At 40.0% G+C, this 25059-nt stretch overlaps 2 protein-coding genes across 4 annotated transcripts in view; both read right to left on the bottom strand.

Annotated features, from left to right (window-relative positions):
• Nucleotides 1–62: 62 nt before the first annotated feature.
• Nucleotides 63–23853, bottom strand: CLEC1A (C-type lectin domain family 1 member A). 3 transcript variants are annotated; one of them, XM_029206083.1, is made up of 7 exons: nucleotides 23567–23853; nucleotides 12520–12618; nucleotides 10916–11092; nucleotides 10120–10293; nucleotides 7569–7720; nucleotides 4616–4734; nucleotides 63–3698 (listed from the first exon to the last, which is right to left on the bottom strand). In XM_029206083.1, exons 1-7 carry the CDS (start codon nucleotides 23679–23681, stop codon nucleotides 3539–3541), a joined length of 996 nt encoding a protein of 331 aa, XP_029061916.1. In that variant the 5' UTR covers nucleotides 23682–23853; the 3' UTR covers nucleotides 63–3538. The 3 variants fall into 3 exon arrangements, with proteins under 3 accessions (XP_029061916.1, XP_029061918.1, XP_029061919.1); XM_029206086.1 differs by having other exon boundaries at nucleotides 3586–3698; nucleotides 4616–4682; XM_029206085.1 differs by lacking the exon at nucleotides 10120–10293.
• The window catches only part of LOC114885793 (C-type lectin domain family 7 member A-like), a 15052-nt gene continuing 13669 nt past the window's right edge, over nucleotides 23677–25059 (bottom strand). The window contains exon 6 of the mRNA XM_029206088.1: nucleotides 23677–23689. The gene's annotated coding sequence lies outside the window, so the exon portion shown is untranslated. The remainder of the gene's footprint in view (nucleotides 23690–25059) is intronic.

Raw genomic sequence — 25059 nt, forward strand, 5'->3', positions numbered from 1 at the left:
GCCACAACAGTGAGAGGCCCGCGTACCGCAAAAAAAAAAAAAAAAAAAAAAGACACCACTTAAATAAATAAAACCTAATTCACTGAGGCAGTAAGAAATCATTTAAGTGAACCTGGAAGCCTATTGTAAAAGATGACCTCTGAAGGAGACATTCCTTTAGGGATGGGAAGGGCATGTTTTTGTGTTTGTTTCTTTATCTACCCTTGACTTGGAGCTTAAATGGTGGGAATGTCAATAAAAGGGATTATTCTCTAGTTTTCTGCTGAACGTAGAAAAGGAAAATAGCAAAGAAAACACAGTATAAATTGTCCGCTCTGGTTTTTACAGATGGCAGCTCAATCTAATCACCTGGAATAAAGGGGAAATAATAGCAAGTTTTAGTAGCAAAGACTGTTTGTCTTCAAGATTCTTCAAAGTATTGTCATGGAGCTGTGTTTGGAGAAAGGATAGGAAGCATTTAATAACTCTTTTCAGAAGAAGTACAATGAAGCCAGAGGCAAACATCCTACAGCTGACGTCATCCGCCAGCATGTGATACAAGTCCGAGTTTTATCTACAGAGCAGCTGGCATAAGCCTCTACAGATTTCCTCAGTGGTAATATTGCTTTCCACACAGATGGTACGGGTGGGAGATTTTTTCCTTGCCGTTTGCTTTTGGCCCAGAAAAGCAAGGCCTTTTTCAACACAGTGGTAAAAGACTGGACCTTAACACCGGGATAATCAGTTTCATATCCTAGTCCCACCAATAATGAACTGGGTATCTGATCCATCTCACTGAGTTCCGGCTTAGTTTTTAAAAAGGGAAAGGATAGGAAAAATTAAACCCTGTCCTATAAATGTAAAGAGGCTTTTTTAACATGCTCTATCCAAAGGACATTAAATGTATGAAAAGAAAAACTTTGGTAATATTGGTAGAATAATAATAAGTATCATTAGATTCTAAAAATCTATTCATACAATGAATAAAAGAAGTTACGTATACTTGAAATCAGATTATGCAGCTTTTTGTATTCTTCGAAAACTGCAAGAATTCCATTAGAAAGTATTCGACTCCCAAATATTGAGGGCAACCCTGAGGCAACCTTCTAGACCTTTCTATGTATTTCACAATCTGCTACTATCTCTAAAGTAAAAGCTCCCAGCACACTTCTCACATTTCCTGCTGTTACAAGACCCCTGACCTGTTTCCTGTTGATAAATTTTAAGAGCTGGTTAATATCCTCAGGAAAAGAAATAGCTCATTGTGTACCCTGGAGAACTCGGATCTACCAGGAAAGGCCTCGTTCCTCATTTAACATTCCCCCCCCCACCCCAGTTTCTTCAGAATTACCTAAACACACAAGAGCCTAGAAGAACAAAAGTTTTCTCATGTTGGAAAACCCATTCACGGGGTGCTACCCTGTCTGATTCTCGACGGAAAATTGTTCTCAGAAAGTCATATTATGGTTATTGCCTATTCTTAAAATTAAAAAAAACAAGTTTGTGGAGTGAATCCTGTGCCATACTCCTTTCTGTTCTTCTGAAATATTTGCTTATGTCGTGATCAGTACTGTGGATTTTATTAGGTAGATGAGGAGGTTGAGGGCAAAGATGGAGAGGAATCAGCTCAAGAATAACAAACGTCAGGGCTTCCCTGGTGGCGCAGTGGTTGAGAATCCGCCTGCCGATGCAGGGGACACGGGTTCGTTCTCCCGGTCCGGGAAGATCCCACATGCCGCGGAGTGGCTGAGCCCGTGAGCCCTGGCCGCTGAGCCTGCGCGTCCGGAGCCTGTGCTCCGCAACGGGAGAGGCCGTGACAGTGAGAGGCCCGCATACCGCAAAAAAAAAGAATAACAAACGTCAGATACATGCTGTTATTTTTCCTTCCTCACCATCTAAAGTGACACTTTCCCTTAGACTGCAGATCTGGAGAGAAAACACTAATTATCACCCACTAACCAGGCAGCTAGACTTGTTAAAGCAATGACATTTAAAGAGACACCCGTCATCCAGCCCTGAACCAGTCCGCAGTCACGTAAGATGCCGGGGGTCAAAACTGAATGTGTGCCACCTCAATTGTACTTAGTTCACAAAATCATTTGACTTTCTCAGATTAACCATATTTTCTTGCTGCAGTAACAAGGCTTAAAGAACACTTAATTGCTTAACTAAAGGTCTAATCCCTGTCTCTCGTTATGTGCTTATTATATCAACCACGTTGATTAAATACCTGCACCCGCCATGGAAAATATTTAGTAACATCCACAGGCCCCCAGTGTAGGGGCCTCTCTATAATTTGTTCACGAATATAGGTCTCTGAAGAAGATGGTTTATGCTTGCTTTCGCTTCCCTACTTTTAAAAACTAAATCCTTCCTCTGCTTTTCTACATATTTTTAATGTCCCTTACGTTTTACATTGCAATGTAGATTACGAAACTAATTCCACATGTACCTCATTTCAGCCAACAAGAACACCCTGAGGAAACTGTAAATATGTCTACTTTATACTTGATGAAATAAGTTTTGTGAAGTGAAGGGATTTGCCAGATAATAAATTACAATACGGGATCTAAAACTTCATTTTATGGCCACAAATGCAGTTCTTTTTGTAAAATTTGCAGTTCTTTTTGTAAAATTTGTTCAATGCTGAAGAAATTTCCTAACTAATTAACAGAAAATTGAAGGGAAAATTCTTAGGGAAGAAATCTACAAGCAACGATTGATAAGTGACACAGTCTTACAGGAATAAATACAAACATCTCCCCTTTATCATGTATTTGCTAATTCAATGTCATTTCACCATGAGATAGATGTTTACTGAAAATAAAACTGAAGCATCCTAGTTTCCACTGTTGAAAAACAAAGAATGATAATAGATTAGCCTTTCTAGTGTTAAACCCCTAAAATTGATTTATCTCTAAGTCGATGAAGTCAGTGGCTGTGATGGTGTTATCTGCAATGATTTCTGTTATGTGCGTGCATATTGCCCTGAGCTAGCGGCACCTGCACAGAAGCCAGCTGTGTATGCAGATGTCACAATGTCTCTTTCACTTGCCATGACCTGATTGGATAACTCACCCTATCACAATTCGGTTGACTCATCTTTAGCCACACATTGATGTTATAAACGTGCCTCAAAATATTTAAAATGTTAAAACCATCCTCTTGAAGACAGCATGCCTCTCCAAGATTTCTTATTTTTCTCAAATAATGAAATAATCAGCACTCTTGTAGAGTCCCCACAAACTCTCAATAAGGCACACACAACCACAACACTGATTGCTCTCACATTTTGAAGAGCATCTGTACGTTGGAATTTTTCCCCAAAGCACAAGTCCTTTCTAAACCCACCAACACTTTCCATTATTTACATTTATTATTATCAAATCTTCAGTACCTGGAAGGTATAAACAGGGATTAAATGGAAGGAAAAGGAACAGAAACCACACTAGGCCAGGCGCACATAAAGAACTTGACTTTTGTTCTGCAGAGCAGAAATCTTCCACTTCTCTGAAGGGAGCCTGCAGTTGCAGTTGTAACTGGAGAACCATTGGCCTCCTCAGAGGGGCTCATGGAGCCTCTGCAGCTTCACCGTGGCTGCAGCTCTTTCACATGCGCATCGCCTCAACTCCTTGCAGTCCTTGGAGAAAGCCTTTCCATTGAGGATGGTCACACAGTCCCTACTTCTTAGGCTGGTGAAATCTATTATAATCTCAAACCTCAAAAAAGAGAGAAAAAGTTCATCTTATCATAGTTTCCTTCTAAAATACAAAAGTACACAGGGAGTGTCCTAAGCTTGATAAAATTATAGAATAGACACCCATAATGAGTCTACTGGAAAGATGGGGTCACCAGACTCTTTCCTCTCAGCCCCTCAGTTTCCATACGATTCTTAGAAGCATCAGCTCACCCAAAACAACAAAAACTATTTCTAACTAAAATTAAAATACACGTTATAATCCAATTTATCATTCAATTTTACTGCCATCTGAAAAATTATCTACCTTCTCTGTGACTCAGTTTATTTAACTGTAAAAAATAATCACATTGAATATGTACTATCTCCTGGAAAAATAAATCCTATATAGGTATATAGAAAGGTGTCTGCTCAAACAAGGCTTTAAACTGTAATACATTTTGATATAGATATTACGTTTACCCATCTCAAACAATATACCATACACATGCCTATCTAAATGCTCATATAAGTAAAACTAATTTTTGATAATATTACTGTTTATATTGTGAGTAAATCTATTCTCAGAGACTGTATTTTGAAAGATGTGCTCCCCATTTCACTGCACAGAGAGCCAAGAAATCTGAGGTCTTATACTGCCTCTGGGTATTGACAAGTTGTAGAGTTGTGCCACCTTAGGCAGGTCACCCATTACAACCTGGGCTTCAGTTTATTCACCCATAACAGAGCCCTCTCTCTCCCTCCCTCTCTCTCCCTCTCTCTCCGAGAATCCCGGTCTGTCTCTCTCACTCGTTTATGAGCCATTCTGAGAGTAAGTACTATGTTTTATATACCTTTGGAAGTCCTCCTACAAACACAGTGATAGTTTCATTTATATTTGTCACTCAGGCAAAAGCTCTCTGTTAAATGCCTTTCCCATGAAATGTGCTGAAGGCTTACAGTTCATGGGAGTAAGGGGCTCCGTCCATCCACAGCCAGGCCTTGCCATTGCCGTTGCGGGATAGCCCTGTCCAATAAGAGTAGAAAAACTCAGAGTAGCTCTGAGGCATGGCAAACTCCTGTGAAAGGCACACAAGAAAACATTTAGCTTTAGAATTGTTATATACATACAGAGATGTGTAAGGCTGGCCCTCACTTTTAATATGAGAACGTAGATGATAGTACATTCAAGAAAAATAGTGTCCATGCTGAGGTCAGTTAATTTGTCCAAGTTAAAGGATTATTTTTTCTTAATAAGCATAGACTATATGCTGATGTTCCAAAAGCAAGAATCACATCAACCAAGATTTATAAATGACCCATTATTTTCAAGTCACAGGATTAAACAAGATTGATATAAAAAATATGGGATGTAGAGATGTGGAGTGATTCTGGAAACTGGAAGAATCTGGAAGGAAAAGTGCAGGAATGGGAAGTAATCTTCATGAATACATGTGAAAAGGACTGACCAGGAACGAGAAAAGAATAATGAATATACTTTAATGCAAAGCAGGGTAAAAGAAAAATTTATAAGGCTGATTTATGTCTCAGACTAAGAAGGGAAAACGGAGAAATGTTTCATACATATGCATATACATTTTTGTGTATTTACATAGAGGTAATTCCTTTTCTACTATCCATATTGAAAAATGTTTAAAGTTATTTATTTCCTTCTATATCATCTCACTCTTTAACACAGAAATTATCTAACTCTTTTATCATTATCCATTGTTATACCTTCCTTTTCCACGATACTATGAGTTCCTTAAGGACGTATACTTTGTTTTATTCATTTTCACATCCTCAATCCCTTGGATAATTAATGGCACATATTGGTTCAATAAAAGATTACTGGAAATATAAATGAAACTAAGTGATAGTTACAGTATAGGCATATCAAAGAAACTGTAGTTGAAAATAGTGTTTCCAGCTGAATGGTGGCCCCTTCACATTAAAAGTTCTATAAATAAATCATATGAAAGTGACTTAAATATATGCAAATACATGAAGTGCATAAGATAAAATTACTATGTAACTTTCATAATAATACTTCTAACCACTGCATCTAGTATACTTCAGTGGTATATCTGAATCCTCAGTTTGTGCTGGAGGTGGAGGAAACAGAGAATAAAAAAATTAGGAGGTTTTATGCTGGGATACATGGGCTTAGTCAAATAAATCGCCTCTTTTTCTGCCTAAATTGAGCCATCAAGAGCCACCTAGAGGGGTGGGATAGGGAGGGAGGGAGGGAGACGCAAGAGGGAGGAGATATGGGAATATATGTATATGTATAGCTGATTCACTTTGTTATACAGCAGAAACTAACACACCATCGCAGAGCAATTATACTCCAATAACGATGTTAAAAAAAAAAAAAAGGATGAAAAAGATTATCTTAGAGGTTTGAGAGAGATTGCAGAGTTTCATTCATCACAGATTTCAGGAAGTGGATAGGAATTAAGATGTAACTAGAAAGATGTTAAGAGTTTGCACAGTTAGCAGGGTATTAATTTCAATTAAATAACTCCTTGTTGATAAACTACTCTGTGCCAAGACCTCTGCTAAAACAATGATAAATAAATAATGGTCATACCGCTTGAGGAATTAAATCCAAAGGCTATAGATGCAGCCACTATGGAGAACAGTATGGAGGTTCCTTAAAAAACTAAAAATAGAACTACCATACGACCCAGCAATCCCACTACTGGGCATATACCCTGAGAAAACCGTAATTCAAAAAGAGTCATGTACCAAAATGTTCATTGCAGCACTATTTACAATAGCCAGGTCATGGAAGCAACCTAAGTGTCCATCAACAGATGAATGGATAAAGAAGATGTGGCACATATATACAATGGAATATTACTCAGCCATAAAAAGAAACGAAATTGAACTATTTGTAGTGAGGTGGATGGACCTAGAGTCTGTCCTACAGAGTGAAGTAAGTCAGAAAGAGAAAAACAAATACAGTATGCTAACACATATATATGAAATCTAAAAAAAAAAAAAATGGTTCTGAAGAACCTAGGGGCAGTACAGGAATAAAGACTCAGATGTAGAGAATGGACTTGAGGACACAGGGAGGGGGAAAGGTAAACTGGGACGAAGTGAGAGAGTGGCATGGACTTATATATACCACCAAGTGGAAAGTGGATAGCTAGTGGGAAGCAGCCGCATAGCACAGGGAGATCAGCTCGGTGCTTTGTGACCACCTAGAGGGGTGGGAAAGGGAGGGCGGGAGGGAGACCCAAGAGGGAGGAGATATGGGGATATATGTATATGTATAGCTGATTCACTTTGTTATAAAGCAGAAACTAACACACCATTGTAAAGCAATTACACTCCAATAAAGATGTTTAAAAAAAAATCCAAAGACAATAATAAATGTAAAAGGGAACAATCACGCCGTTTTAATAGTGAACTTTAATTGCATGTACTTACTCAATATATGCCAATTTCATTTTCATATTTGCCTTGACCAGTCTATTTTAGGGTGTAAACTTCTGGAAGGCTAGATATTTATTTGCAGCTTATGGCAATGATTTAATTAAATGTTTTTCCATCAAAAGTTTTGTCACTTTCACATGGAAAGACAGGAAGTGCTGTTTTCATGTCTCTGACCGTGGCATCAATATTGTTCCCTTCCTAACCAAACCAAGAGGTTAAGAAATTAAGACCTTCTTCATTTGATTCCTGACTGTCGGGGAACTTGAAGGTCTTGTTTCTAAGGGGTGGATAGTTGCGGAGGTCATTCCACAAGTGATGACCTCAGGAGATCATTCAAAGCAATAGGAATAAGACTTAGGCCTTGATTGCAATAAAGAGGAGAGTCTGTGGGCTTTGGCGCCTTAGAACCTTTGAAAGATTTCTTTCTGAGAGTACTTCAAACGCTGAGCAAGCCTCAGGACCTTACCAGTACTTCGCGTGCGTTAATCTTCAGCATGGTCGCGCTCTCAGCAATGCAGAAATATGCACAGCCCTGCCAACTCTTGCTTTCTTCATAGAACTTGTAGCATCTGTCCCCATGCCACTTCCATTTTTCTGGGCAAGGGCTGCATCTGTGTTCTTGAAAAGAAACCAAATTTAATGTTATCTTCTACCCAGGTCCGTTGTTTTTGTTCTCTTGAAATTACATGATATTTGACGACGCAAGAAAGAATTGATTCCCTAGCTCTTAGATATTTAATTGCCCAATGATAATTACAAATATTTACTGAACACCCACTATAACCCAATTATAATTGGGTATACAATGGGAATTAAAATAGACACTACCTGCTTTTATGGACAATGGAATCTAGTAGTCAACGATTGGAACTTCAGTGTTCCTTGACCCGTGTAATTCAGCATACAGAGAGAATATTCAATTTCATAAAGAACTTTTCGTCTGTTCAAAAACTCAATATGCATTGGATTTGGGAAACCATTGAAGTTTCTATAATTTTCTTCCTCAGAATCCACTTATATGGTAGTAAAAGGATTTTTTAATGAAATATATATCAATAAGATCTGGATTATTTTTTCTTTTTATTCTTTTTTTTTTTTTTTTTGCGGTACGCGGGCCTCTCACTGCTCTGGCCGCTCCCGTTGCAGAGCACAGGCTCCGGACACACAGGTTCAGCGGCCATGGCTCACGGGCCCAGCCGCTCCATGGCATGTGGGATCTTCCCGAACCGGGGCACGAACCCGTGTCCCCTGCATCGGCAGGCGGACCCTCAACCACTGCGCCACCAGGGAAGCCCTGGATTATTTTTTCATTCAAAGCATAAGTGAATAAAATTTTAGAAAAAAATCACATAAATACAATACTAAGCCAAGCATGAGTTAAGATGGTAAATCTCCATGTGTCAGAAATTGAAATGGTCATCAAAGTCAGAGAAATAAGTGCACAAGTCAAGGGTGAGATGGACTGAGTGGGTCGTGATTGTAAATACAGGAACTAGGCCCTGAGAACCATGGGCTTATCACCTATGTGGATACATGGCCTTGGGCCTTTGAGAGTTGGGCACCTGTATCCACATCCCTTGTCAGTGTATGGTGAGATGGGAACTCAATGATTCCACAAAAATGTCCTTATTTTAAAAGCAATCCAGGGTCAAAATGTTAACATGTGAAAATCTGAGTGGTCAATACACAGATGGATGTTACATTATTGTTCATATTTTTCTGACTGTTTAAAATATTTCATAAGGTAAAATGAGGTTTTAAATAAATCAATAATTTGGGAGATTTGCTTTGAAAGTTGGCTTATTATATCTCTGGCCCAGACCTTTTTCCTTATATATCAAACTGCCTACTCATATCACCACACATATCTAAGGGATATTTCAAAGTCAACATGCTCAAAACAGCATCCCTGGTTCCTAACCTCCCCCCTCATGACCACAGAATTCTTCCCCATTTCTGCTTTGCCCCAGAACTCTGGAGTTATCTTTGACTCCTTTATCTCCCTCATGCCCCTCACACCCCACTTTATTACATCATGCATTCATCTCCATCAATAATATCCTAGCTTGAGGAACCATTCCCTCTTTCCTGGATTATTGCAATAGTCATCTCTTATGTGATTTCTCTGTTTCTATCCTTCCTACCCTCTCCCAGTCTATTTTCAACATATTTGTAGAATGAGCCTTTAAAAACTCATGTCAGACATGTACTTCTCCTGCTCGGGGTCCTGAAATGAATCTTTCTTTTGCTCAAAATAAAAGCCAAGGGCTTCCGTGGTGGCGCAGTGGTTGGGAGTCAGCCTGCCGATGCAGGGGACGCGGGCTCGTGCCCCGGTCCGGGAAGATCCCACATGCCGCGGAGCGGCTGGGCCCGTGAGCCATGGCCGCTGAGCCTGCGCGTCCGGAGCCTGTGCTCCGCAACGGGAGAGGCCACAGCAGTGAGAGGCCCGCGTACCGAAAAAAAAAAAAAAAAAAAAAAAATAGAAGCCAAACCCCTTACAATGTCCCTTAATGCCATGAGTAATCTGGTAGGTGTGTTAATTATCTTGATCTTGATAATCACTTCATAGTATATGTGTATATCAACTCATCATGTAGTATACTTTAAATATATATAATTATATTTGTCAATTATTCCTCAATAAAGTTAAAGAAGAATAAAGAAAATAAATAAAATTATGACCAGTGAGATCATTAGTCGTGTAGGAAAGAATCACTTAGAGAAGTGGAAGTGTGCGTGTTGACGTTATTTACTGGGTAACCATGAAATCAGGCTGTCTGGTTAGTGTGGAAACCAGTTTGTGTGGGGACGACTGGGAGACTTCATCTGACTGTAGAGTCCCGGCAAGACAAATCGGGGACTTGGAAATGTATCTGGCTTCCTATGCACGCATAATAGGGAGAACAGAAAAGAAGACAGACTTGAATAGAGCTGGGTGTTATGAAACCCAGAAGGATAGAAGAAAAAGAAGACAAAGAACTAAGGTGATGCTTCTAGGCTTGTCCAGTAGTATTTACCAAAGCACAGTTCATCCAACATTGGCATTGTCGGGCTTCCCTGGTGGCGCAGTGGTTGAGAGTCCGCCCGCCGATGCAGGGGATGCGGGTTCGTGCCCCGGTCCGGGAAGACCCCACATGACGCGGAGCGGCTGGGCCCGTGAGCCATGGCCGCTGAGCCTGCGCATCTGGAGCCTGTGCTCCGCAATGGAAGAGGCCACAGCAGTGAGAGGCCCGTGTACCGCAAAAACAAACAAACAGACAAAATTGGCCTTGTCATCATAGGTGGTCCTTAATAAAATGCAGATTTTTGGTACCCAGACAAGTCATACTACATTAAAATAACTAGAGCCTGATTCCATTTATCTGTCTTTTTAACTCGATTCCTATATGATTCTTAAAATCCAGAAACTATAGTTATGAGTTCATTAACTTCTTCATGAGGAAGGATTTGTGAATACATTAGGAAATGTATCCTACTCTTAGGTATTTAGGTGCCAAGGTTAGTTGAGAAAAAAACCTGTATTTTATTTACTTGTGTTATTCTGATTAATTGAAGTTAATTGTATTTATTATTCTAAATGTCTGAATTTGCTGAATCCCTTCACGTTCTGTAACACAGACACAGCTGAACTACGTGATCCCAATAACCGGGGATGATCTGGATGTCCAAACCTTTATTAAGTTTGCCAGACAACTAGTTGAATAATACATGGTTCCCAGGTACATTGATGGGAGAAGCAGCGCTATACGGACTGATTCTCCGTATAGCTCTGTATAGCGCTCCCAAAGGGGAGCTCAACGATCAAGGACTCACCTCCTGTTTTGTTATAGAGCTCACGGCAGAGATTTTCAGCCACGTGATGCAGAGTCTCTGCAAGCTTCCTTTTCTGAGTCTGGAGAGATTGCAGCTGTCGGGAGAGATTCCCCAGCCTTTCTTCCTTTTGAGAAATGTTTTCTTGCTGAGTGTTGGAGAGCTGGTAGAACTGAAAAACTAATCCAATTTACCAAGTCAGACTGGACACCTTATATTCTTCACTTCTATTTCTATTTTCTACATCTGGGGAAGACAGCAACAGTATGTTATTTAAGATCCCAGGCTCTGAGCGCATTGCCTACACTCAGGTTTGGACTATAGTACATAATAAATTGTATTGCCTTGGGCAAATTGATTTCTGTTTCCCTATCTGAAAATATGGAGTCATAATGACAATTCCTGACTTCAGGGATAAATTCCTTAACCATATTTACTGCTCAATAAATCTTTCTGTGTACACTGTCAAACCGTTACTCAACCTAAAATCATAAATCCATTTATCTATTGATCGGTATATTGACAATGTACCATACATTGTTATCCCATTCAGTCACTGAAAGAGTCATGTTATTGTTTCTATATTTTTTAAGCTTTGCAATTGGGCTCAGTGAGAATAGGTAACTTTCTTAACATCACTTGGCTAGAAAATTTCAACACTTAGCTTTAAACTCCAGGTTTCTAAATCTAAGTAAAAAGAATTCTTCATGAATCATGAGAGTTGCTTTATACCACTAAAAAGAATGGTTTATGCAAACGAACAGTTATATCAAAATGAAGTAAAAATTTGGGAGCCAGGGTAGAAACACTAAGATACATTTTTTTTTTAATTTTAAAATTTAAGATTACAAACAAGTTCTAAAATTTCCTATAAAAAAATCCAATTTTGACATTTGAACCTGCTTTTCTATGTGCTCTTTTACCTTGAACCACCTTCTTCAACTGTTCAGGACATATTGCTGTAGGGTCCCATCTGATGAAACCCATTTACTCACTTCCTTTTTAAGTTTTTTACTCTGTCCTTACTAGTTTGAAATTTAAAGACTTTATACGTGAATTCTTCCTTATTTGATTTTCATGAGTCTTTGCAAAATGACTCTATAACTTCCTGGACTTTTTGAAAAATATAACAGTGATTAAGACCTGGTCTCTTCTCCGTATATCGAGGGGGTGGGATATAAATGAAATCTTTTCCTCTGATTAGCTCACTGAGCCGTGAATGCTAAAAGCAAAAACCACTGCCGCTGTCGTCTTTTGTGGAATGGAAGAGGGCTGGAGTATGCATTCATTAAAAACTGCTGATGTTAAATATTGATATATAAACAAACAACAATATTGATATATAAACAAAGAACAAAAACCTTCTTATCTCAGAATGTAAAAGTCTAGCTGGTAAGTGACTGTTGTATTTTAATCTTTCTTCCACTACGCTCGTGATTTACAGAGTTGCATTAGAATAAGGTACATCATTTACAGAGTTGCATTTCAATAAGGACTTATTCACAGGCTCCAGAATCAAAGTAAAAAAAGAATATCATAACAAGTATTTCTCATCCTAGACAAACCTTGGAACCAGGATCTTCCCCCAAGTCAGAGTGCAGACTTACACACAAGTCCCAGAGCTGCCAGGCTAATCACCAGCACCAAACACAGAGTCAGCAGGATCAGGGCCACTGGACGCCAAGCAGAAGAGGGACGCCGGGGCTCTGCAGGGGACAAAAGAAAAGACACTTTTTCTTCCTCTTGGATCTGTGTCAGCAGCAAGCTAGTGAGAGGAGTTGGTTCCAGGAAGGAGCAAAATTTACAGGACAACAGTATTCAGGGGCTAGATAACATTCCCTCTGTCCTAGGAAACACTGTCACAAGGCTCCACGCCAAGCCTCACTTAACCACGGCTAGATTCTTACACAAGCCCCACCCACTCCTACCCTCCCCATCCACCCAGTCCTACTTTGCACTGAATCAAGTTATGCATTACCATCGTCTCCATACGGCTATTTGTATAACCTTTCTGTCAAAATTAGAGTTGTAAAAGACTCTCACGAAAATGCCTTAACAAAGAACAATTTTTCACCTCGTCAGAGAAGAGGTGGAATTAATTTGTTGCTACGTTTTGCAAAACGCCCCCTTCCCATATGGTTCTTCTGAAAAAGCAAATTGCCTATCAGTAATGAGAAATGATTGTTTTACTGCTTCTTTTGGGGGATTTCTTTGTCAAAAGCCTCTCTCTTGTAAGGATTTTGTTTGCTCATTCATTTGATTTTATAGCTCCAAAAATAGATTATAAAAGCAACATGATCATCAGTTTCTCAAGGATGGATCTAAGTGATCTCAACTTTGTATCTGTTAAGTAAAAAAAGAAAAAAAAAGCTGTAGCCAGCATCCTTCCTTTGCCCACGCCCCACGGGTTTGCCTTGTGGTGACTGCAGAGGCTCTGCTGGGTCAAGAGTAAGTCCATCACCTAGTGAGGTCAACTATCAATCTGAATAGCCCGCAATATCTGATCAGGAAGACCCTCAATCAGCTGTAGGTATCCTCTAGCATTGTGATTAAAATAAAGGGACAGTAAAACCCTCAAACAAACCCTGGTCTCTTCCTGACCTGTGAGTTTCACTTCATTGGGAATTCAAGTCTGGTTCGAAAATAGAAGGATTAAAGACACAGAAATTCATTTCCTCTTTAGCAAAGTCCTCTGTGTGATAAATTTCAGGTACAGAAATTTGTGCCAAACGTTATTTCCAAATGGGGAATGATAACTAGCAAAGATAGTATAGAAATAGAAAATATGATCACTATCCTCTGAGACTTACAATCTAACAGGGAAAATAAGTAAAAATCAGGATACAGACATTGATATATTTTAAAAAGTGAACCTTATTTTCACTTTATAACCATATCCTTCATAAAAACTTTCAATAGTGTGCATTATTTTTAGAATAAAATCTACATCACTTTTCCTAAGACCCAGATGGCTCTTTTTAAAAAGTGGACATTTTATTATGGTACGTTGTGATTTAAAAACTGCCTGTAGTTTTATTGTACTTAGAATAAAATTCTACAAGAATCTTTTTCACCTGGGCCCTACTTAGGTTTGTCATCCATTTCTGAACTATTCTTCTCTCACTCAAATGCTGTAGTCACAGTGGGCTCCTGTTTATCCTTGATCCAAACAAGTGTGTCCATGTCTTGGTACCTTTGCATTAGCTCTTCCTATACCCTTGCATTAATCAGTCCTCAGATGGGTTATTGGTAGCCTACTTTCTGTTACCCAGCTTTCCACTTAAATGGCACATTGTTGGAAGATGTCCTTGAAGTCCATTTCTAGCACATCACCGCATTATGTATGCTTTTTAAAAATAAGATTATTAAGTGATATTTCCATGGTTTTCCTTTGTTTTTGTCTATCACCTCCCCTTGAATGTACATTCCATTGAAACAATGATCTTATCTATCTTGTTCACAGTGTCTTTCCAGTACTGAAAATAGTGTCTGGCATATAAGGGCTGAATACATATTTGAACGAGTGAATGAATGAAGAATGAAATTATGAAAAATTAATATTACCTAACTATGTAATTTTCACAGAGGCACAGAGCCTTGTGGTGATTGCAGAAGCTCTGCTGGGTCAAGAGTAAGCCCATCACCTAGTGAGGTCATCTAAAATAACCTAGTGAGGTTATCTAAAATTAAACTTTACAGGTTGATTTTTTTTAAAAAATCTATTGACTTTTCAGCAATATTTCTGTCAGCACAGGGCCGACTCAGCTAAATTCATCTCCTGGCCAAACTGGTTTCTGTACACTGACTTACGTGAGATTCTGAATCATAAACAGATATAATAGAGGTCTGCTTTCTCCCCTATCCTTCAGTTAGCTGGCTTATCTGATTTGGCCTAAATTTTTCTGGAAATTGCTAGCTTCTCACGGCATTGTCCTTAAGAATATCTCAAATCAGCAGAACATAAAAGAATAAGATCACAGAGCAGAATATAGCTTAAGCTAGACATCCTCTCCAAAACCCTACGTCTCTTTAAAGTTCTATATAGCCCAAGAAAATTAACCAGGTGGATGTTTCTAGACTCCAGAGGAAAGTACATATGTAGACCCACCACCATGGTAGCTTTATTTTCTCCATCATCTGTTATTACCATCAAATATACTCTATATCTTACTTATTTGAGGGAAGGGGGGTCATGTCTGTCTTACTCCAGGAGAAAATAAGCTCCTTCTTGGAAAAGACTATTGTCTGTTTAGTCGCTAGAACATCAGTTCTGGCACCTAGAACATCAGTTGAAATAAGTTCAGTTCAAATGGAATGAATGAATGTGTTTAGTATGTATAAATATCTATTATATACTTGGCTCTTCCTGCTGAAACCTATTGATATTAATACACATCTCAAAGGCATAAAATTTTAAAAGATCCTGTCCCTTTTTTATGATTAATAATTCCCCAGCCAAAATTAGAAATAAGAAGAAAGTAAAGGAGAAGAAGAACTATGTAAATCAACCAACTCATTTATACCTCCAGAAACCCACTTTTCCTTGTATAATATTTGGGGCAAGGGAGATGTTGACTTTCTGCCCAGAGGATCAACAAGAGTGGACTTAAATCCTTACTGTGAAATGAGGGGATGGAATTTAGGGATTAGAACATTATTTAATAATAATTATATCCATGCAAAGAATAAATACATGATCCTTCCTAAGGCTGCCTCTAGGACATAATAAGAAAGAAGTGTAGTGTATCTCTGCTAAAGGACACAAAGTTTTAAAAGTTCCCTTCTAAGGAGTTATCTTTCCCTGATCATTTGGAAATGTCTTTACCCAAACTCTCCTCTCTCTACCTCTTCCTTGCTCCCTGTCTCCTTCCCTCCCTGCTTCAATATTCACAAGCCCTCCTGTTTTAACTAAAGACCCAGAGAAACACAACCCTAGGGAGTTTCTACAGCAGGTGTGACCGTTTCCTAGGAAACCAGGCTTCCATGATGCAAAGGCTATATAGTGTTGAAAGTTTTATTTTTTCCTTTTCTTTGAAGCTGTATTTCCCTCTAGGTATTTTCTTTTCTGACTGTGGGTTTACCGTTCCTGAGTTTTATTCCTAGTGCCCTGATCATAATGAGGTCTCTCTCTAGGGACCACTCCCACCCTAAAATAAGAAAAAATAAGCTGCCTGGGAGGTGCTTCAGTTTGGCTTGGCTTTCTTACGGTTTTAGTTTTTGGAAGAGAACCCCTATGCTGTCTCGAGGCATGTTTAGAAAAAGGTGTGGACAGGCCAAGGAATGATACAAAGACCCCTAGGAATAATAAGATATATATAGAAAAAAACACCCCTTTCCTGTATCCTCTTACTATAACTATACTATAAAACTCTACAGTGCTAAGGTCAAGTTTTGAATATAAATCCCTTTGTAGTTATGCGAAACTTTGTGGATGAAGAGAGTTGTCATACTTGACCAGCTGCCCTTCATCAGGCATCAGAGGGAACACTTTGTACACCTCCACTCCCAGGCCTTCTAAGAAATGAAACAAACATTACCAAATGTAGGCTATTAATATGCCTCTGAAATAGAAAGGATCGTAAAAGCTTGAAAAGACACAAAGAATTTAAATAATTTGCACAAAGCCACATTGCAAACTAGTCGCAGAGCCAGGATTAAATTGTCACGCTTAGCACCTCAGTTTGTACATTTCCCTGTGAACCACAGCACATCAGTTTGTACCCTTCCTGTGAACCAGCCTCACAGAGACATGGGGCTAAACAGGTGACAAGGTATATAATATTTCAGAAGTGACTTGGAGGTTCTGTGGTTTGAGCATAGTTTTCAGTGTTCGTGAAAATGCATGTTTCCTTTCTCTTATGAATTGATTTCAAATATTTGCTATTTTCATTCTCAAAGTAAATGAGCGTTACTCCTCCTATAATTTCAACAGACTATACTTCTAAAAACATATAAGCTATTTCTAGAATATCGAGTTTCTAATTCACAGCAATTAGAAAGTCAATTGTATTTTTCCTTCTGCTTTTGAGCAAAATTTACATGAGTCCATTGTTTATCCAGTCAAGGGGTTTTGTTTCTGAAACATAATTCAAAAATAACATTACTATTAATGATAATTGCTAACATTCCTTGAGTTACTGAGATACATGCTGTATATGAATTATCTCATCGATCTTTACAAATACCTTATGAGGTAGATGCTATTATAATCCCAATGTTATAGGTAGGCAACTGAGACCTAGAGAGCTTAGTTGCCTTACCCAAGGACACACAGCGACTGACAATAGTACTCACTGAGTGTGTTGTAGTATTTCATTTGAATCTCCCAATAATTATTCAAGAGGGCTCTATTTTTTTTTTTTGAAATTTTGGAAGCCATTTTAATAAATGAAAAGTCCAGCAAAGGTACATTTACCGAGAATAAAGCTGCCCAGGATAATGAAAGTGCCAGGTAGTTTGAGGTGTTTCTGTTGCTGGTAACTGATGTTACTTTTGCTCTGCTTTTGTTTGGAATTGCAGCGGACACTGTGGTGACTGCTCCCGCCTCTTGCACAGCCAAGGTTTAGAGCAGCTGTTGTACCAGGAAGCCCTTGAACTAGTTTAACTCGTGGGTTGAGACTCATGGGCATTCCCCAGGTGACAATTCTTCCATAATGCCCTCAAGGGCTATCCATGTTGTCACAAGTGGCAAGCTTCCATTCTGTTTTACTCCATTGGAAGTACTGGTGATGATTTTCTAGATGCAACACCAATGGCATGATCCATGAAAGAAATAGTCGATAAGCTGAACTTCATTAAAATTTAAAATTTCTGCTCTGTGAAAGACACTGTGGAACAGCAATTTCCTTGGTTCTTGTCCTCTCCAGGGAAAGAATTCAGATGAGAGGCATAGAGCAGTTTTAAGTAGTAAACTGCTACTTTAATTAAGTTTAATTAAGTTTAAATTAAGCAAAGGGAAAGTACACTCCCAAGAAAGGATGAGAGTGGGCTGCCCGGAAACCAGAAGCAGCCAAGAAGGCACTTTTTTTTTTTTTTTTTTTTTTTGCGGTACGCGGGCCTCTCACTGCTGCGGCCTCTCCCGCTGCGGAGCACAGGCTCCGGAAGCGCAGGCTCAGCGGCCATGGCTCACGGGCCCAGCCGCTCTGCGACATGTGGGATCTTCCTGGACCGGGTCACGAGCCTGCGTCCCCCGCATCGGCAGGCGGGCTCCCAACCACTGCGCCACCAGGGAAGCCCAAGAAGGCACTAATTTTAACCTTTATTTGGATAAGAAAACTGCAGTGCCCAGGAGCTGCTTAATTTGCTTTGGGTTGCACAGCTAGTAAATGATGGAGCCAGACATTCTATCCGAGCACTCTCATTCCAGAGCTGATTGTTTGTTTGTTAATTAATTAATTAATTAATTTTATTTTTGGCTGCATTGTGTCTTCACTGCTGCCCACGGTCTTTCTCTAGTTGCAGCCAGCGGGGACTACTCCTCCTGTGGTGCACGGTCTTCTCATTGCGGTGGCTTCTCTTTCTTGCAGAGCGCGGGCTTCTCTAGTTGTGGCTTGCGGGCTCTAGAGCGCAGGCTCAGTAGTTGTGGCGCACGGGCTTAGCTGCTCCATGGCGTGCGGGATCTTCCCGGACCAGGGCTCGAACCTGTGTCCCCTGCTTTGGCAGGCAGATTCTTAACCACTGCGCCACCAGGGAAGTCCCCGGAGCGCTTGTTTAAAATCATTTTCCAACCCTCCCAACAAACCCCACATTAATATTTGCCTGGATATGGCAGTTCCGTATGGAATTACAGAAACACTAGCATTTTACCACTTGCAACTTTTCACTTCTGTATTGTGAATATGTTCGTAACAGTCATTTTAAATCATACATTCTCCACTCTACCACCAAGGTGAGTTTACTACATTTACTCTCTCCCTTAAGGAGAAGGGAGCATGAGCACCCCTCAGCGTGCTGTAAAACCCTCCATGGTAGACTCTCATCCTACTTTTTAGCCACAGCTGCCCCAAATCCCCTCATCCACCCCTTCTTTGAGGACTACCCATTCCTCAGACCGACAGTCTACCTTGCCATCCTGTCTGATTCTGCTGGTGTTTCCCAAAATGATCTTATCCTGATCTAAATTCCAATCCAGAAGCAATACCTCATCTCTTCCCTCTGTACTCTCGTCTTCCTTCTTTTACCCAGGAGTGCACTGCAGCAAGCTGGTACTTACCTCTGTGCTCTTATCTTTGCACGTGTGTTCCTCACTCTGGAAAGGTCACCCAGTGCCTGAGTTGCTCTACCTGGAAAACCTGGACTCAGGCTTACAGACTAGGTCAAATGTCACCTCGTCCAAAAATACCCACATGACTAAACATGGTCAGTAACTTATTCATTCTTCTTTGCTTCTGTGGCCTCCTACATATGTTCAATAGCAGTGCATGACGTTCTTCTAATTAGTGATTCAGATTATTCCTTCCACTTCTCCAAGCACCTAAAAATAGTCTCCCCAGTGCTACCGTGATGCTTAATATTTAGTAGGCATGAATTAAAGATTTGTTGAATCAAGTAGATGAGATTTATGCCATGACTTTTTAAAAAATTTTTTTTGGAGTCCAGTTGATTTACAATGTTGTGTTAGTTTCAGGTATACAGCAAAGTGAATCAGTTTTATATATACATATACCCACTCTTTTTTTAGATTCTTTTTCCCATATAGGCCATTGCAGAGTATTGAGTAGAGTTCCCTGTGCTATATAATAATCTATTTTCCTTCTTGTTTCTAAAACAGTAAGCTGTTTTTTGCCTTCTTCACACTTGTACTCTCTGCCGTATTGACTGTTTACTATTTTTATTATTATTATTATTATTATTATTTGCGGTACGCGGGCTTCTCACTGTTGGGGCCTCTCCCGTTGCGGAGCACAGGCTCCGGACACACAGGCCAAGCGGCCATGGCTCACGGGCTCAGCCGCTCCGCGGCATGTGGGATCCTCCCGGACCGGGCACGAACCTGTGTCCCCTGCATCGGCAGGCGGACTCTCAACCACTGCGCCACCAGGGAAGCCCGACTGTTTATTATTTTAAAAATTCACTGTTCATTACCATTGACTTGTCCATTTCTCTTGAAGTTATTGCATCTTAGCTTCCTCTCTCCTGTTCTACACCACCACTCTTTACCACTCATCCTTAGCAGCTCCTACTGGAGTCTCTTTCTTAGCCTGACCCTCAATTGTATTCCCTAAGACTCTCTCTTTGGCACTCTTCTCCGGTGTTTTGTCTTGTTTTGTTTCATTTTCAGTTTACATTCCTCAGTGATCTCACTCAGAAAGTTTAATTCCTACCTAAATGCCTACAATTCTCACCTGTATAGGCAGTTCAGAATCCTTACCTCCGACCCACATGCTGTATATACAAGTGCCTTAGGGCAACTCCAATTGCATGTGCCCTCTCTTACAAGCATCTCAAACTTAAACTGAATCCATCATCTTTCCTATTCCTCTTGTAGTTTCTAGCTCACTTCATGGTAGCACCATCTACATGTCGTCAGATGGAACCTATGCTCCACCTATGCTCTCCCTCTCCTTGCCTTCCCCCTTGTAACCGGTCACCAATTCTTTAAACTCTCCCTGCTCAGTATCTTTTATATCTGAATCTTCCTCCCCACTTCCACACCACTTCAGTTCAGGTTCTTCTCCTCTCATCCTTAGACTAGTGCAAAATCTGGGTATTAGCTCATCCAGTTTCATACTCCTCATGCAGCCTAGATGTTCTTCTAAAAACACAAAATTGATCATGTTATTCCCTGTTTAAATCTTACTCATTTCACCTACTGAATAGAATCAAACTACCTCCGTATGACATAATGTCTTCCGTAACTTTCCAGACTTACCTCTTGTCAACATTCCCCCTCCAACTCTGCCCCTCACCGTTAACATATTTGTTAACATTCTCTGAAAAACAGTTACATAAGATTGCCATGGCTCTCCTCTCATGTGTCTGCCTGCCTGTAGTGCCTGCAGCCACTTAAACCTCCCACTTCTTCTCCCATATCATGGGGAACATCTTAAAGTCAAGTCCACTCAATGGTCACTCCCTCTCTCAAACCTTTCCTGATCTCTACCCCCACCAGACAGAAGTGACCAAGCTCTCCCTTATACCAAGCTCATGCCCCATCACGGCACTGTATCACACTTGCTGCTCAGTTGACAGTTGTATTAGACTTTAAGTTTCCTCATATGCAGGGATCATGTCATATTTGACATTGTATCCTCAGTACTTTGCAACATGCCTGGCATAACATGACCCCAAGCATAAATTTAGGGAAAGGAGGTCTGAGGGTGTTGTCTTTCGTTTTTACTTTCTATCCTCTGAATTATTTGGCATTTTTTAACACAAACATAAATTTTATGTCGAAAAATTGAAAACTAGAAAATCATTTATTTTTATTAATTCTAAAGAAAACATTAAAATTTTCTAGTCACAGCTGTGCCCCAATATTAAGTTGAATCTGAATCTTCTGCATTGCCAAAAAATTCCCAGAGTAGTTGTTGCTGTTATTTTTAACAGCAAAATGATATCAGATCTGTTTTTCTAACAGATAATTAGACTTCTAGAGTGACATTCCTCTAAATACTTGCATTATCACCAGATGGAAACAAAATATTAGACACATAGGGTAAGATAACTATTTTCAGGTGTTTGCCTCTAAGATCCTTCTTTGTAACCCCTATTCCTGCTGTTTGCATTTCCATTCTTACAAAAAGGTTGCCAGATGTTTCAGCTGGTGCTTTATCCTGCCCCACGCCCCTCTCCACCCTCAACCTCAGCAGAACTTATTTGTACACCCTGTTCCTGATCATGCGGATCGCTAAGCCTTGTGAGACCTCCCAGCTCTAGTCAAAGGTGAAAATGAAGTTGTACACAAGCCACTTGAAACCACAGCTGACTCTTCACAGGATTTGTTGGAGGAAAACATACCATGTCCTATTACACATATCTGGTGGCTACAGAAACTGACATCCCAAAGTTATCACTTTGCTTCCCATCAAGGAGGCTGGAAATCCCCAGGACTGCCTCACCACTTATTAGATAGTTTAGTAAAAATTAATACGTAAATAAAAATGTAAAAAGCAGCCCCATTAGTGGGTCTCAGGTCGAGGGTCATTCAACGAATAGAAAGTGAATGGAAAAGTTTAGTAAGAAAAGGGAAGAAAACCTAAACATTTTTTGATAAAGGAGGAAAGGAAGAGAACAGTGAAAAAGTGAGTGTCCAGATTTTAAAAGGTGAAGAATATCTGGATATGGTCAAAAAGTTAGGACATATGAAAATACAGGCAACTACATGAATCTCTCTCTGAGGCAGATCCACACAAAAATTTTAAACAGATCACTTTAAGAATTCTCAAGGAATGAAATATTGAAAAGGAACTCAACACTTTTGATGTGTCTGCAACGTACCAAGGACTTTTTTTACCTAGTTATCAACCTTAGTACTTATAGCCACCTGATAAGAGAGGTTCTGTTACTTCTATTTTACATTAGTTCAAGTTAATATGAGTTAATATGTATAAGTGCTTAGAATAATATCAGACACGTAATAGGCACTGTATACATGGTTACCATCATTAACATTTTACAAATGAAGAAGCTGAAGCCACAGGATACTTAAGTAACTTGTCCAATATCACACAGTTAGTAAGTGACACCCCTGGTATTAGAACCTAGTCCTGTCTCTACTACAGTTTGATGTCTTTTTACTAGAACTTAACTCACCTTTCTGCCTTAGACTGGCTGAGTTTCCTAGGAAATAAAATCCTTCTTTATGTGTGTGAATTGTCTCTTCTATGGACATAGCAATAATATATATTATTACATAGTAATAATATATATTATTGCTATGTCAAAGGGTGAATTATTTGAAATAGAAGCATAAGATGTAACTCAAATTAAATACTTTCATAATTTAATCCAATCATCTCAATAATATTCTAGGAGTCAACAGAACAAAAGGGAATGGGATGGGATGTAATTGCATCTGGGGCCACTATTTACATCAAGAAGTCAGGATTTCAAAGGTGAATGACCTTGGAAGGCATTTGATTTAATCCCCTGTCACTTCATAGATGATAAAGCAAACACTTAATGTTGGCATGACTCTCACAAGACCTCACAACTTCAAGATGCAGAACTATTATAACAAAATATCAGGGTTGGTGTGTCCGCTTGGAAAACCCCCTCTAAAGCCATGAGTTCAAAACTTGCAAAAAGGTAGCCTTTATAAATCTAAATTTCTGGATCAGATCACAGCTGGTAAATAAAACAGCATTGGATCTGGCCTTCATGGGAACGCAGGAAGGGGAAGGGACATTGCTCTCATTGTAGATACAGTCTCACGTCTCTGTGCTGAAACTGCTTGGTAAAAGCAACACACCCTCAACTGCAAACCACTCTGCCAGAGACAGAATCTTAGAAAAACATCTACGCATATACGTTTAATTTTTCACACATTCATATACGTGGCAGGCAAGTTGTAGAAAGTGCTCCGTTACATGTTATTGTAAATCATGAAAACATTTTCTCTCTTTCCTCCACTTTGTGCATTCCTAGGAGAGGTGGCTCATCCTGTGCATTTCTCAAGGGTCTGGCCAATTTGGACTACGGGAGACAGGGTACCTGTGTGGCCAGGCTCTGGCCGCTGGGTTGCAGTAGAGGCTCGAGAATGCAGGCTCATCGTGGTGTCCCCATCAGCGTCCAGCATGTCCCTCGTGCTGCTGTACTTGGCCTGCATCTGGATTCCTGCAGCGGTGACCGTGAGCTATGATGGTTGGATTTCCCCAAGTGAGACAGCTCAGAAACCGAGGCACTGAATGGCCTTCCTAAGGTTGTTCTGTCTGAGCAAGTAGCAGAGGAAGCCTCCAACCCCAGTTCCTGTCTGGAGAGGCCCGGCCCCTCTCCTGTGAACTTGGACTCTGATTGCCAAATTGGTCAGGGGGAGGGGAAGTAGCATGTGTTTTCTATTTGGGCGGTCTCTGAACAATTACGGAAGGGGTTGCCCTTGTCAGCTCTCTTTTGCTTACTTGTTAGTACTTCCTGTGTAACTGCAGTGTAAAAAATGGCAAGAGTTTACAATTGCCAAAGATTCCTTCAGGCTCTGCCGAGCAATAATCCCAGTCAGAGGGACCTCACCCGGTTCTTACCCATCATACACTCACTGTGTCACTCAGAGTAAGTTTAACCTCTCTGTGCGTTTGTGAAAAGAGAAAAGGCTATAGGACAAGGCTTTTCCTTTCCCCAAGGGCATAGCGTAAAGCATCATATACACGGAATGTCAGCCTAAGAGAGTCCTTTGGGGTATATCTAATTGATACTACTCTTTCATTTTACAAAAAGGGAGATTGAAGTCCAGCTAGATGAAGTGATTGCTCTAAAGGCACATAGCTGGTTAGGGACAGAATTCGCTTTAAAAATGCTCTCTTGTAGTCAATTCAATGATCTTTCTTCGTACAGCATGTGGACTCAATTTAACATTTTGTGTACAACATATTTGGTACACAATGATCATGAACAATCACATATTTTACTGGGAGTCAGGACTTTTAGGATTATTACTACCTATGACGTTAGAAAACCAGGGAACAATTTTTTGCCTAAATTTCCTAAGCTGAGAGGGAAATCAGAAGATTGCTTTAGATAATATCCAAAAATTTTTCCCAAATAAATACAGTAGAATTACATTATTCTACCAATGCTTTTCTGTATTTTGGGAGATAGCTTGGTTAAATCAAACATACTAAACACAAACAAATGTGGAAGATGCTTGGGCTGGAGCAACCAGACCCTAGGAGGGATGGCTCAGGAAGCATATACTGTGAATTCACTATGTGTCTCAACCTGTGCATTGTTCATCAGATCATTTTAAATTAAACAAATCTAAAGAGACCTTCCTCCTGCATAATGCCCTATAAAAAGTAGGATATCAAAAGTTATTTGGTCATTTGCATTGGATTGATGTATTAGAAAATGTTACAGGAGGGAAGGCAGTAAAAAATTGCAAGGGATGGGGCTTCCCTGGTGGCGCAGTGGTTGAGAGTCCGCCCGCCGATGCGGGGGACGTGGGTTCGTGCCCCGGTCCGGGAAGATCCCACATGCCCTGGGGCGGCTGGGCC

This window comes from Monodon monoceros, unplaced genomic scaffold, assembly GCF_005190385.1.
Source record: "Monodon monoceros isolate NGI ecotype Baffin Bay Population unplaced genomic scaffold, NGI_Narwhal_1 Super_Scaffold_6, whole genome shotgun sequence".
Lineage (NCBI taxonomy): Eukaryota > Metazoa > Chordata > Mammalia > Artiodactyla > Monodontidae > Monodon > Monodon monoceros.